The following is a 14,101-nucleotide window of genomic DNA, read 5'->3' as shown; positions in this document are numbered from 1 at the left end:
GAACACTTACATGGTCTATTACAGTGGAAGGTACCGTTACCATGGAAGATACGGAAATGCGTACGCTACTGCTAAAAAGCATTTGGGGGCTTCAAGTGGGCATTCCCTCCAAAACAGTTTGGAGCCCGAGGAGTTTGTTGTTGTTTTTTAGTCATTTCGACTGTCACCATTTGTGTTCTCATGGTTTCTGTCGGTAAGTAGGTGTTCTCTGATGCCTTACTGTCACGATAAAGGAAAACACAACAGCACAAGAGCTTAAGGCAACGACTCTGCACGGAATTCCTCAAATATGCCCATGCCAACGTAGCGATAAAACAGTGTTACTCATTTCCTAGGAACTCATTTCCTACCAAGTATCTTTTGTGTGAACTACTTTACGCGAGTAGAAACGCGTCCAAATATCATCTAGTCTCGGTGATGATATAACTTTAGAGCACGATGATGATATATCACTATTGCATCACCTTATAGCAGCTCAATGCACAGAACAGAATATAGGTCCAGTCTTTGGTTTCCTTTGGTACAACAATAACTGTGTCACCATTCCTGTGTGCTTGCAGGTAATTCAGCATGAAGCGATGTCTGCAGTGATTTCCTGGATTGCTTACAATCATCAGAAAACATCGTCTGCTTGAGGAAAGATGTTTCTAGATAGAGAAAAGTATTTTTGGAAGTACTGTTTACAGCACTTCCTCACAATGTGAATAAACACCAACGGTGCTTCAGGAAAATCTGCATCAATAATTAAAGTAGTTAGCGACATGTAAAGAACGTTTTGGGAGATGCTACAGACGGGCAACTACTCCCTGGTGCTGCTGATCCAGCTCATACTTCTGGCTTTTGACCTTTTCGTCAACTCATTCAGTGAACTGCTGACAGGAGCTGCCGTCATCCAGCTGGTGCTTTTTATGTAAGTTACCTGTCATACCGATGCAACCGGTCTTCAGTCTGCATATATAAGCGCTGTTACAAATCGAATTAGACAGACTACTTAGGAAATCTCCCCCATCTTTATGCCAATGCTGTCCCTAATAAACTAATGAGCACATCATTGCTGCAATGTTATATAATTATCAAAATATTTTCAATTGCTCTGCAATTTCCTCCTCCAAACGACCGGAATATTTCATAAGTGAATTCAAGTTAATTGTTGTGCGTTATATTAAAGAGAATACATTTACAGTCCACTACATATTTTCTAATCGAGATATGCGGACTCCTGGATAGAATTTAATAAATATCATAATATACCGCTAGACCACAGCTACATTAAATGGAGCTTAGATGTTACCGCATTCACTTTGATATGACAACGTTATTAATTTATTCGCACCATGTGGCGCAAGACCCCAAAATATCTTTAATAGACAATCACAGCTATCACATTTACTCATTATTTGCATATACTGTAATGTGATTTCCTGTTGTTTATTTTAATTTCATATGAACTAGTTTTTTTGTTTTCTGGACAAAACTACAAATCTTGTTTAAAGACCTGAAAATGTTTTATAGTTAGTACTTTTATCTCATTTCCAAAATTGATTGCAGCATCCAGGACATCGCCATCTTGTTCAACTTGATCATCATCCTGTTGATGATGTTCAACACGTACGTGTTCCAGGTGGGCCTGGTCTCTCTCCTGCTGGAGCGCTTCAAAGCTCTGCTGTTTTTCTCCGCCCTCTACCTGACCTTCAGCATCTGCCTCCACAGCTGGCTGTTGGTACGCATTTCGGCTCTGTAGAATTTCTTCAAGCGTGCCGACTGTCTCTTGTGAGACTGCGCTTACTGAAATTGTCCTTTTTTTTGTGTAGAATTTAAGATGGAGAGCGTCTCGCAGTTTTGTTTGGACAGATGGCCTTCAAGCTCTTTTTGTGTTCCAGAGGATAGGTAATTTGTTAAACTAGTACATTTTCCGACTCTTTTGGTTCATTCAGTGAATAGCTCTCTCTTTTTCCAGTGGCTGTGTTCTATTACTACTTGTACAAGCGCACAGCAGAGTACATGGGGGACCCAAGGCTCTACATGGACTCTCTTTGGCTGCGTGAGGCCTTTGCCAGAGCTCGGCAGTAGACACAAAAGATGTGGAAGCACTGGATTTAATTTGCTATCAAGCAAGAAATACGAACGCTCCTCACTCAAGAAGAAAAAAGTGACCACAGCTCAACCCCCTCTGTCAAAACCTTTTCAAAAAAAGCACACCAGTGTTGGTTTCCTATTCTCAAGCGGGCAGTTGGTTTCAAACTTTCCACTGGCAGGTAAACCAAGGGTGGCATATTGTACAAAGTATTAATCAGGATTGAGCCTGGTAATCTACTGTATGTGACCTCTGTACTGCACTCGAGTTAGAGTGCATCAAAATTCTGTTAAGATGTATGATCTATCTATTTTAGACTTCTCCACTGACTATCCATCACTTAACGCGCATGATCACTTGTCCCCGATGACAAAGGCTGGTGGTTCGTTCGGTTTGATGGAAGGCAAGTATGATTATGTTAACATGATGCCAGTAATAATATTGTAAAACTACTCATCTGTCAGTGTGGATCTTTTGAATTTTGTTTGTAATTTAAAAAAAAATCCTTCTATAATCCTAGTGTAATCCATCAATGCGTATTATCCTGGAGACAAGGTGAAACAGACTGTTCTATTTTTAACGCAAAGATTAATCAGGATTTCGGTGCCACGAGTGCAACCAGCCATAAATAGTTGTCGAGAGTGTCACAAATATCCTCCTCACCGCAGATCAAATTGCTGTTGTGTATTTCTGAATGAATGATAGCAGGATTTGTACAAAGTCCCCTTATATTTGAAAACAATCCAAATTGTTGTCAGTGCAGTCCAATCAAACTCAAAATCCATCTCCTGTGTTTCTAAGTGTTGTCATCCATCCGTTACGTTGGAATGTGCGGTCATCTTCTATTTCGGCCACCTGAAATTGCAGCAGGGCTGATTTAGTTGCGACTATAACAATAACTTCTTCACAAGAAAATAGCTTCCAAATGATCTTCTACCTTCATACGTAGATGCCAACCCAGAGTAGCAAGAATAGCACGCCAAAGCCCATGAAAAGTGAAGCTACTAGGGAGATGAGCAACTCCTTGTAGACGTCTCTGGTATATTTGGTTGAAGTCACCTCATAGCTGATAGGCAATGTCAAGGCTGAACTCAAATTTAAAAAATAATAATCCTAAAAAGCCAGTCATCTTAACCATGGTTCATGCTACAATTTTAAAAACGTTGGGGATTACCGTAGATATAGCGACTCCTGCTGGCAGGGATAGCCATTTCAGGATGCTGAGGTACAAATACAGTCTTGTTCACAGTACAGTATTTGCATATTTAAGTGCTTTTTCAGTGTACTAAAAACCCCCGGTGACATCCCCCTTAATTTTAGGCGATGTGTCATCAATGTAATTATGCACAACTGTATGCTTCTAAATTTGAAGGAACATTTTGGGGTATGGTCACCACCACTGTGCCCCGGTGCACAAACCAAGGTCCATAAAGACAGTACCTGTGTCCATATAGTTTATGCCTAACGTTCAGCTGTCAGATAATCATTTACAAGGGTGTGTATTTTTGACTGACGGATTACTAGACATTAACATTTGATGGATTTAAGTGATTTAATGCCAGGAATACACACATGTAGATGGTTCTTTAATCAGAGCACACAAACTGTTTTAAGCATACTTGAAAGGGCGCAGGAATGAACTACAGCGCAAAAAATTGATGTAATGTGTCCCCTAACTATTTAAATAATATGGAACAATACATTACAGGAGCCCTTGGTTTATGAAGGAGTTCCGTATTTATGGTTGTTCACGTCACCCAAAACTTGCACATAAAAATGGGAGTTTATCACTAACCTACGATATTACAGTATAAAGTCCTAAATACAGTATATATTTCTATGAAAAACACTTATAGGCCACAATTATAAATGAAATGAAAAAGAACGTCGGTGCATGACGACGCTTTGCAAATTTCAGGGTGTCTTCTATGTACAACAGAGCAAGGAATTTGGAGCACGGGTCTCAAACTCAACTTGGGGGGGGGGGGGGGGGGCACTGCATGTGAGAGTCTGTGTGTGTCTGTGCCACACACAAAGTAGTGGAAAGGATACACGAAGAACCAGGCGGTGAAGAACATGCCGATGGCCAGCAGGACCACGGTGAGGTGGGGGAACACAGCCGGGTTCACCGGGCTGGTGTATCTGGTCATCGCCTCGAGTTCCTGTAGCGAAACATCATCATATGATGAATATATGGGTTGCATTTTAAACAATTTAAACACAATCTTTTGGTTTCAGCATTTAAAAAAAAATAATCGTATGGAAGTTTTGCTCGAGAGGCTAATGTTTCTTTGCTAGCCAGCAATTCGTTGCCAAACAAACGACACATCATAGTCACTATGCTTTGGAGGCATAATACACAATTATATTCAGCAAGTAAAGCTACATTTAAAACAATTTAAATTCGAAACCATACCATTTCAAATGAAGCAAGGCTCCTGCCTCTGTGGTCCAAGTTGATAAGGCCACGTACTGCCTCTCTTCTGAATCTTTTCCGGGTTGAGTAGGTGACGTATAAGGAATATGTCCTCAGTTTGGTCTTTCAGGCTTCACAGAACCCGAGTCTTGTAATCATCTCGGTTTTTATACGTTAAAAAATATTTTGAATGTTAACTAAAAGGTAAAGATGTTGATAAAAAAGAAGAAGAAGTAAGTAAATAAATAAATGAATACAAGTCTCGTGGCGCAGTGGGTCGACACCTTAGCATGTCGACCTCACAGTCAGTTCAATTCCGGCTGTGTGGAGTTTGCATTTCTCCTCGGGTCTGCGTGCCTAACGGATTAAAAAAAATGCATGGCAGGTTAATGAAACACTCGAATTTGTCAATAAGTGTGACTGTGAGCGCGAATCGTTGTGCCATGTGATTGGTGTACCCCGCCTACTGTCCGAAAACCGCTGGGATAGCATCGAGCACGCCTGCGACCCTTGTGAGAATAAAAACTGATTGGAAAATGGATGGATGGGTGATGGAATACTGTACTAGTCTGTGACGTAATCGAGTGCGCTCTCGGTACCTTTTAGATGACGATCAGTGTAAAGTGAACGCGTAAATGCAGACTGAAATTCCTTTGCTGTCATCTGGTGGTACAAAGAAAGAGGAGCAGTCTTCTGTCGCCACAAATCATATATTTATTGGCGTTTACAGTATTACAGCATAATCTTGAGATAAAAACCTGTGGAAAAGTGATGACAATTGGGCTAAATGTTATATGTTAACGTATTCAAGTTACTGTTATGGTATATTGACTTTACATGTAGAAATTGACATTAATTTTTCATCATCATTCCAGTTAAGAAAATAGCGAAAAGTAGAATTACTATAAAGACTGCAACAAAAGCATGGATTAAAAAAAAACTATATGATAGCATAAAAATGAGCAACAGTGTTTAAACACAATGCTCTCACACAGTTACATGCAATGTATTTCTACTGGAGTATCTAAAACAGATGGACAAAGTGAGAGCAGTTCATTATTTATATACAGTGTATAATACACAGTGTGAAAAGTGCGACAGTGGTTTCTTTTATGCTATTGCTGGTCCATTATAAATAAGCAAGAGTACTACACAATACATAAGTAACGGAAGAGTTGCTCTGAGTATTCATGTTATGGTAAAAAAAAAAAACATCTGATGGCCGTTTTTCCTGTGAGATATTGAATTGGTCAAAAAGAATTGAAACGAATTTGAAAAACAAAAGCACAACATTTGAGAACAAGACAATATTAATTCACAATCAGAAAACATATCACACATATTAAAATTGTTACAAGACGGTGCAGATTATTAATGTGAGGAAAATGTTTCAAACTGTGATGTTATATTCAATTCTGGAGTGTGAAACACAACTTCCTTGCAGTTTTAGAATCACTGCTGAAAATGACGCAATTGATATTTTTGAGGGAAAGATTGGAAAAGCAACTTTGTTGCACTTTACCAGCATAAGCAAAATTCAGTGTGAGCTATTCCAGTGTTTTCTTGTGAAATATTGTCAGTGTTGGACATACAGTATTATATTATAATCCTCTCTGGCCTTTCCAGTTACTAACCATTTATTCATCCAGTCTTATCATTTGTAATTCTGAGGAAATGACCATGGTTAGGTCCATTCAACACAACACACGAGAGTAACCATATTTTTTGCAGCAATGCATACATAAGATAAGCGGTTTTATGTAGGATTCCGATCTTTTCAATATTCCATTAAGAGTAACGTTTCTTCTTCTGAATGTGCAGTATTTTCACAAATTGTGCCAAAAGAGGCAAAGGAAGTAGCAGTGTGGACTATTTGAGGTAAAATGCCGTTTGCGGCCAGACATAGCTGAATCATTAAACTCCCCGGTGTATGAAGGAAAGTATTCATGTTTTGAGGTGACGGTAGTTTCAGTGTACATAAAATCAACAATACAATGTCATCCAGAGTAGTCTGGTGCACAGTACGATGTGTTTGTGATGGGTAATTTCATTTCACAAGCATCATTTGACTGTGGCCATGAACTGCGATGCAACACAGTTGTCAGTTGATCGCAAACATTTCGAGACACAAACAACAGCTGATGACAGCACAAAGAGATGTCGATACAAGCCAGACAACATCAAGTGCAGTCAGTGATATATAATTTTGCGTAACTTCCTTTGAAAATAATGTACAAGAATAAGACAAAATACACATTAAAATACACGTCAACCCCACGGGTGCATGTGGCTCGCTATAAGGCACGAAGGAGGTGGGCAGGGGTCTTTCCCACAATTCACACGCAGCTGTTTTCAATGACAAAGTGGTAATCAGAAAAGGAGGACCTTTCTCTCTCAGTCGCACAACTCATTCCATCCTGTGGAAAAAAAAAATACAGAAATGACAAAAAGGGCATTTAATTTGCTCTTAAATGCCACTTAATCATAATCATAAGAATAATAATAACAGCAACAATAAAAAATGATATAAATAATAATAATAAATAATTGCAATAATACAGTGATCCCTCGCTTATTGCCGTTAATGGGGTCCAGGATCCCCCGTGAAAGAGGAAAATGCGCGAAGTAGTTACCCCCATACAGGTATATGTACATGTATATGAGTATATATTATAATATATTTATAAGGCCACATTTAATGGTATACATGCATGTAAGTAAATGTTTGTCATAATTAACATTACTTAATGCTATATACTTATATCTATATATATATGCGGCTGGATAGCTCAGTTGGTAAGGCATCAGCATTATTGAGAGACAATAAAATGAATGACATGCCGGCCAAACAAGGTCTGCGTCAGGTGCTGGGGGACCAGAGCACCTTGATGAAAAAATGGGCTACTGGAACAAAGCGGAGATGGGCGAGATGCGATAACATGGCTCTGTTGGAATGCTACTACTCAAGCAACCCTAGTCAGAGGGGTTACATGCAGAGAATGTGGGCTAAATGGTTACTTCGAAACCCACAGTCACGGTTGACCACGAAACAACTAGTAGCTCAGTGTTCCAACATCCACAAACGGCAACTGCTGTCACAACTTGAAATTAATGAGGTACCACATAGGTTCCATGGTGAAGGACCCCAGGCTGCCAGATTAGAGGAGGAGGTCATACCAGAGATTGGGAGGCAAATCCCAATGAATGAAATGCTGAGCGAGGCAGCAACTGACCTGAAAGCTAACATCACGGCGAGGATGAAATGGCATGAGATGGCAAGCTAGATACCGATTACAACGGCTATGTGAAGTACCACCTAAAAGTCTCATGGAAAGTGTGAAGTCAGCACTGAGGTTGATCCCTACCGTAACGATCACGTAAACCAATGAGCTGATATACGCTTTAGCATCAGTGATCCTTGAGATGCTTGGCTATAAGAGCAACCATGGAAGCCATGAGATACGTTACCCACCATGGAAAAGACGGTTGGAGGCTAAGATCAAGGCGGCCCGGAAAGATGTGAGTCAATTGACGGAGGCCCAGAGAGGTGTGATGAAAAGGCCGATACCCGAGAGGTACATCCAGATGACCATACCTGAAGCACTCGAAACTCACAAACAAAGGCCTAAAGCGGTACACGAAAGAGAATGAGGCCAGACGAATAAACAGGCTGTTCGCAACACAACCTGCGAAAGTGTACCCTCAGTGGCAGGGTCCTAACAACAGAGCTAACCCACCAAGACTGGAAACTGAAAGGTACTGGAAAGGCATATGGGAGAAGGAGGTTGCACATAACAGCAGTGCACAATGGCTGGTGACCCTGAGAGAAGAGCACAGCCACCTCCCTGAACAGAACCCAGTTACCATAACAGTGGCAGACATACAGGAAAGAGTCTCAGATATGAAGAACTGGACAGCACCAGGCCCGGACATGGTCCACACCTACTGGCTAAAGAAACTCACAGCACTCCATGAGCGCCTAGCAGCACAAATGAACCAGCTGCTGAGGGATGGGACTCACCCAGGATGGCAAACCGAAGGGCGAACGATCCTGATCATGAAGGATCCCTCAAAGGGTGCAGTCCCATTCAACTATCGGCCAATAACCTGTCTCTCCACAACATGTAAGCTCGTGTCAGGCATCATTGCGGGTAAGATAAGTGGACGCATGGATCAATACATGAGCGAAGCACAGAAGGGCAGAGATACCAGAGGAGCCAAACATTAGCTCCTGGTTGACAGAACAGTCGCACAAGACTGCAGGTCCCAACGTACCATCCTGTGCACAGCCTGGATTGATTACAAGAAAGCCTATGACTCGATGCCACATACAGTACATGGATCACTGAATGCTTGGAGTTGTATAAGGTGAACCTAAGACCCTAAGAGCCTTCGTTGCGAACTCGATGAGGATGTGGAAAACCACACTTGAAGCCAATGGCAAGCCACTTACCCAAGTGTCCATCAAATGTGGCATATACCAAGGTGATGCACTCTCCCCACTGCTGTTCCGCATAGGACTGAACCCCCTAAGCCAAGTAATCACCAAGACAGGCTATGGATACCGCCTCAGAAATGGAGCTACAATCAGTCACCTCCTCTACATGGATGACATAAAGCTGTATGCTAAGAGCGAAAGGGACATAGATTCCCTGATCCACACAACCAGGATCTACAGCAGTGACATCGGGATGTCATTCGGGCTTGAGAAATGTAGTCGGATGGTGACTAAGAGAGGAAAGGTAGTCCGCACTGAAGGGGTCTCACTCCCCGAAGGAACAATAGCAGACATTGAGGACAGCTACAAGTACCTTGGTATACCACAAGCCAATGGCAACCTCGACCTGGCAACAAGGAAAGCGGCTACGGCCAAATACCTCCAGCGAGTGAGGCGAGTCCTAAGAAGCCAGCTCAATGGCAAGAATAATACCTGGGCAATAAACAGCTATGCCCTGCCAGTGATCAGATACCCCGCAAGAATAATAAGGTGGCCAAAGGAAGAGATTCAGACCACGGACGTTAAGACCAGAAAGCTCCTAACCATGCATGGAGGGTCCATCCCAAATCCAGCACCCTGAGACTGTACGCAAGCCGAAAGGAAGGAGGCCGGGTACTAGTGAGTGTGAGAGCCACTGTCCAGGATGAAACATCCGAGCTCCATGAATACGTCAAGGAGAAGGCTCCAACGGATGACGTACTCAGAGAATGTCTCAGACAATGGGGAACAGAAGATGAGGCGCTGGAAGAGGGACCATCATGGGAGGACAAGCCTCTACACGGGATGTACCACCGGACCATAACTGAAGTGGCCGTAGACAAGAAGTCCTATCAGTGGCTAGAGAGGGCTGGCCTGAAGGACAGCACAGAGGCACTCATCCTGGCTGCTCAAGAGCAGGCCTTGAGCACCAGAGCCATCGAGGCCCAGATATACCACACCAGACAAGACCCAAGGTGTAGGTTGTGCAAAGAGGCACCTGAGACGATCCAACACATAACTGCAGGGTGTAAGGTGCTGGCAGGGAAAGCCTACATGGAACGCCATAACCAGGTGGCTGGCATAGTCTACCGAAACATCTGTGCGGAGTATGGACTGGAAACCCCAAGGTCAAAATGGGAAACACCTCCGAAGGTGGTGGAGAATGACAGAGCGAAGATCCTGTGGGACTTCCAGATCCAGACTGACAAGATGGTAATGGCGAACCAACCAGATATCGTGATCATAGATAAAGGGCAGAGGAAAGCCGTTGTAGTGGATGTAGCGGTGCCAAATGATGGAAACATCAGAAAGAAGGAACACGAGAAACTGGAGAAATACCAAGGGCTCAGAGAGGAGCTGGAGAGAGCCTGGAAGGTAAAGGTGACAGTCGTGCCTGTGGTGGTCGGAGCACTCGGGGCAGTGAACCCCAAACTAGATGAGTGGTTGCAACAGATCCCGGGAACAACATCGGACATCTCAGTCCAGAAATGTGCTGGGAACAGCAAGGATACTGCGCAGAACCCTCAAGCTTCCTGGCCTGTGGTAGAGGACCCGAGCTGAATGAGGGACGGACACCACCCGAGGGGGGGTGAGATGAGGAATTTTTTATAATTTATATATATGTATAAGATGTATAAGTTAGGTTAGTGTATAAATAACAAAATACAGTAAACATAAATGTAGTTCTGTATATTTTGCTCTATGTGAGTCGCTGTTGTTGTTTTTTTAAGATAAGAAATCCTTTAGTAGTCTCCCAATTCACAGCAGCAAAGTTGTGAAATTTGTTGACTTTCGCTGCCTCTCGCAGACCTTTTGCAGCATTTTCACTATTTTATCTATTTATTTTCTGAATATCTTTGAAAAATCCACGATCCACTGCAACCGCGATAAGTGAACCGCCAAGTAGCGAGGGATCACTCTAATAATAAAGCATACTCACAGACGAGGAGACGCGAAAGTGATAAGCGATGTCCTGGAAGGACAGTAGAGGCAGTGACCACAAGTGATGGGTGCCCTTGAAGAGGAACGTTAACAATCAACCAACCAACCAGAAGGAAACTTGACTTGAATAATGTCCGTTTTGAATTCATGATCAAAAGCAACATGTTTTACCCATGTGGATGTTCTTTGTCCACTGTACAGCTCGGTCTCAGTGTGATTTGGACATAGACGTCCTTTGGTGGCTTGACATTGTTGGACCCACACGCTGTCCGTGGACCTGAAATCAATCAAATGGTTTCAAGATATCCCTGTACATGCATACTACGTATGTGGTCGAAATTCGTCATTATTTCTTCAACTTATCAATGTATTTTGAGTATATTGTTATTTCTCCTTCGTTCATGTCGTTTGTGTTAACTATTGCTACTTGAAAATGAATGCCCCATTGTTGCCTTGCGTGATAGTTAACATATCGTTTCTTTGTTAGCATCTTTACAAAGATCTCCTTTCAGTTTGCGGCAGCTGATGGCCGACTCCGTTTTAGCAACACCGGCTTCCCTGTTTTCATACTGCAGCCAATAAAGAGAGCCACACAGTTACAGTGTGAGTTCGTGTAGGTCAGTGGTTCTCGTACGCGCAATTTCGTACCACTCGTGCTACGATGTAGCCCTCTTGTGATTTGCGACGGAATCGCTGCTCTGGTTCAGTTCAGTTGTATTTAACTTTAACAATACATTTTCATTTGGTCTTTAATAATCGTTTAATTTGAATCTTAATTTTGACATTTTGAGTACGTTTTTTTGTATGATACATTTTCATTGAGTCATTATTCAAGCCCAGTTTTATTTTTAATGTCCTTATTTTATAAGTGTTACAGTTGAAGCTTACAATAATAAAATATTTTTCTCTTTAGTTTTTATTTTTTATTTTTATAAAACCTCTGTCGTTTTCGATGAACACTTAGGCCTACTATGCTGCTGCATTTTAATGTTGGTCATGATGGGTCAAATTTGAAAAACCAGGTATTTTTTTTCTGCTGTAGGTAATAGCAATTGATGTGGGTTACTAATTAGGCTGGTAATTAAAGAAGTCCAAATAAATGCAATTTCTTTCATGAAATACATTTTTGTAGCCATGTAAGCATTGCAATGTATTCAAATACTCACATCATGTGCAAAGTAAGTTGTGATAATGAAGAATTTGGGTTTCCATGGAGGGATATTGTGTAACTACGGAAACAGGAAAACATAGCATGAGGTTTGCATTCAAAGGAAACACCTAAGGAAATAAAAAACGTAACTTCTGGGGAAAAAAAAGATGATAATACACACCTGCAACTGTTGGGGGTTTTACAAGATTGTGTTGTAATTTCCTGCTCCGTCTCCACTATATGCAGACCAGTCAGAGACGGAGTTGATCTTCCTTCTGGGAAAATAAGCGCAGTGTTGCGATGTAGCATATGTAGGCCGGCAATGTTAATTACAGACACACATGTTGCTTCACTGTTTGTGTGGTACACTTGTGAATACAGACATGTTCATGAATTATGAATTTACCCTTTAAATATACACTGCGCTGTCTGCGCGGCATTGGCTGCTGTCCACCGGGGAGACGATTGGCGGCTCCCACTCCGTCCAGGTCTGTCGATGCAGGCCTTTTGGACTTGGACAGGTAGAGTGGAGCGGACGTGTGACTCAGCCGGTTTCTGTTGCGTCCGTCCTTGTCCATTATTCTAGACTTGGCCTTTTTATTAATGGTGCCTGGTGTGGGAACCAAGTTGTCTGGAGCTACAGAACACAGATCATGATTTGTTCATCTTAATTTTTGCAATAACAAATCATTAGTTTTAGAAGTAAAATATTATTTATTAACTCTGTACTGTTATGAAACACAAACATACTCACTAGACTTATGATTGTCACTGTCAGAGAGCTGTAATTATGTAATAATTATTATGGTTGTAGTGTTCCATCCAGCTTGAACCACACCCATAATTTGTCTCACTCATGTTTGGTTACAGCAATTAACTTAATTGTATGGCGCAGTTCAAACTGCAACCTATAACCACAATAACTAATATATTCTTTAAAATAATAAGCACAATTAAAGAACACAATAACAATTGTCAAAACGTTGAATTAAGAACACAATAATAGGTATACACTATTTGTAAAATGACGTTTGACTTTCAAACGCGCTCTACTAAGTCAATTTTTTGGGGGGCGGGGGGGAGTGGTGGGATTTAATCTCATTTAGGTATCGGTGTACATAATTACTGTATGTGATCAGTGAGTGTTTATCATAGTGTTGGTGGAATTTCTGGAGAGTAGTTTACAAGACTTACCTGTGGCAGATTGGTTGTTAGTTAACGTCAGAATGGTAGATGATTGGTTGCTCAGGGCTGTGGTTGAACAGCAAGCTGTCGGTGAAGTAAATTGTTCACATGTAAGTGAAGGGAAAGTAACTCCAAAGCACTGTTATGTATCCATCTCCTATATTGTTTATCCTTATTAGGGTCACAGCTGCGCTGTATATAGATAAACCACCATTCATCATGACATCCCTACTAATGGACAATTTAGAGTCTTCAATGAACCTTCTATGCATGTTTTTGGAATGTGGGCGACCCCGAGATGGCCCATGCAAACATGGAAAGACCATGCAAATTTGACACGAAATGAAAACCCTAACCGCTGAACTGTGAAGCGGATATGCTCACCAGCGGCACATGACTTTTCTGAAACTTCCAAGAATTAGTTTTACCTGGTGCGGACAGTGTGGAAAGCGGAACAAATAGACTCTTGCGTGAGGATCCCAATGCAGCTTTTGACCTGCACCAATCACATTGTATACATGTATCACACATTAAAAAACAGTTGGGTTCATGATGGAAATTTCCTTTTAGACAGGATTGGACTGATCATGCAGATCAAATTGAAAGATAGGATCAGGAAGTCAAAAGCTTGGCAGGAAAGGGATGCATATCTCGTACCATGAACATTCAGGTGGACAGAAAGTGACAGTGGCGGTCAAGATGGGCATCCAAGAGACGTAGAGAGCACAAGGGTAGGAAACAAAGCTACAGCAGAAGGCAACGGACCACAAAGAGAGACAGATTAAAGAAAAAAAATTAAAGATGAAAGAAGGTAGGGGAAAAGTACATTTTCACTGGTATGGTATGCTTCCGAAACAA

The 14,101-nt window shown here is 41.7% G+C and overlaps 3 protein-coding genes across 9 annotated transcripts in view; 1 reads left to right on the top strand and 2 right to left on the bottom strand.

The window, feature by feature from the left end:
• Positions 1-20: 20 nt before the first annotated feature.
• On the top strand, positions 21-2,599 carry tmem138 (transmembrane protein 138). The gene is made up of 5 exons (XM_052061920.1): positions 21-193; positions 561-910; positions 1,549-1,720; positions 1,812-1,887; positions 1,958-2,599. The coding sequence occupies exons 2-5, from the start codon at positions 783-785 to the stop codon at positions 2,068-2,070; spliced, it is 489 nt and encodes a 162-aa protein (XP_051917880.1). The 5' UTR covers positions 21-193; positions 561-782; the 3' UTR covers positions 2,071-2,599.
• Positions 2,600-2,784: 185 nt separating this feature from the next.
• Positions 2,785-4,607, bottom strand: tmem258 (transmembrane protein 258). Its single transcript, XM_052061922.1, has 4 exons — positions 4,491-4,607; positions 4,127-4,236; positions 3,012-3,140; positions 2,785-2,929 (listed from the first exon to the last, which is right to left on the bottom strand). Exons 1-3 carry the CDS (start codon positions 4,491-4,493, stop codon positions 3,014-3,016), a joined length of 240 nt encoding a protein of 79 aa, XP_051917882.1. The 5' UTR covers positions 4,494-4,607; the 3' UTR covers positions 2,785-2,929; positions 3,012-3,013.
• A 574-nt stretch (positions 4,608-5,181) lies between these two features.
• The window catches only part of myrf (myelin regulatory factor), a 31,148-nt gene continuing 22,228 nt past the window's right edge, over positions 5,182-14,101 (bottom strand). For 6 of the 7 annotated variants that reach the window (XM_052061858.1, XM_052061855.1, XM_052061857.1 and 3 more), the window contains exons 19-27: positions 13,901-13,987; positions 13,672-13,739; positions 13,253-13,327; positions 12,465-12,695; positions 12,240-12,333; positions 12,075-12,137; positions 11,080-11,185; positions 10,907-10,981; positions 5,182-6,907 (exon numbers count right to left, since the gene is read on the bottom strand). In XM_052061858.1, coding sequence (XP_051917818.1) covers positions 6,827-6,907; positions 10,907-10,981; positions 11,080-11,185; positions 12,075-12,137; positions 12,240-12,333; positions 12,465-12,695; positions 13,253-13,327; positions 13,672-13,739; positions 13,901-13,987 — 880 coding nt within the window. In that variant the 3' untranslated portion in view covers positions 5,182-6,826. The remainder of the gene's footprint in view (positions 6,908-10,906; positions 10,982-11,079; positions 11,186-12,074; positions 12,138-12,239; positions 12,334-12,464; positions 12,696-13,252; positions 13,328-13,671; positions 13,740-13,900; positions 13,988-14,101) is intronic. The other variant, XM_052061861.1, reaches the window with a different exon arrangement.

Source organism: Hippocampus zosterae, chromosome 3, assembly GCF_025434085.1.
Source record: "Hippocampus zosterae strain Florida chromosome 3, ASM2543408v3, whole genome shotgun sequence".
NCBI classification, from domain to species: Eukaryota; Metazoa; Chordata; class Actinopteri; order Syngnathiformes; family Syngnathidae; genus Hippocampus; species Hippocampus zosterae.
This window is presented reverse-complemented; position numbering and strand designations above follow the sequence as displayed.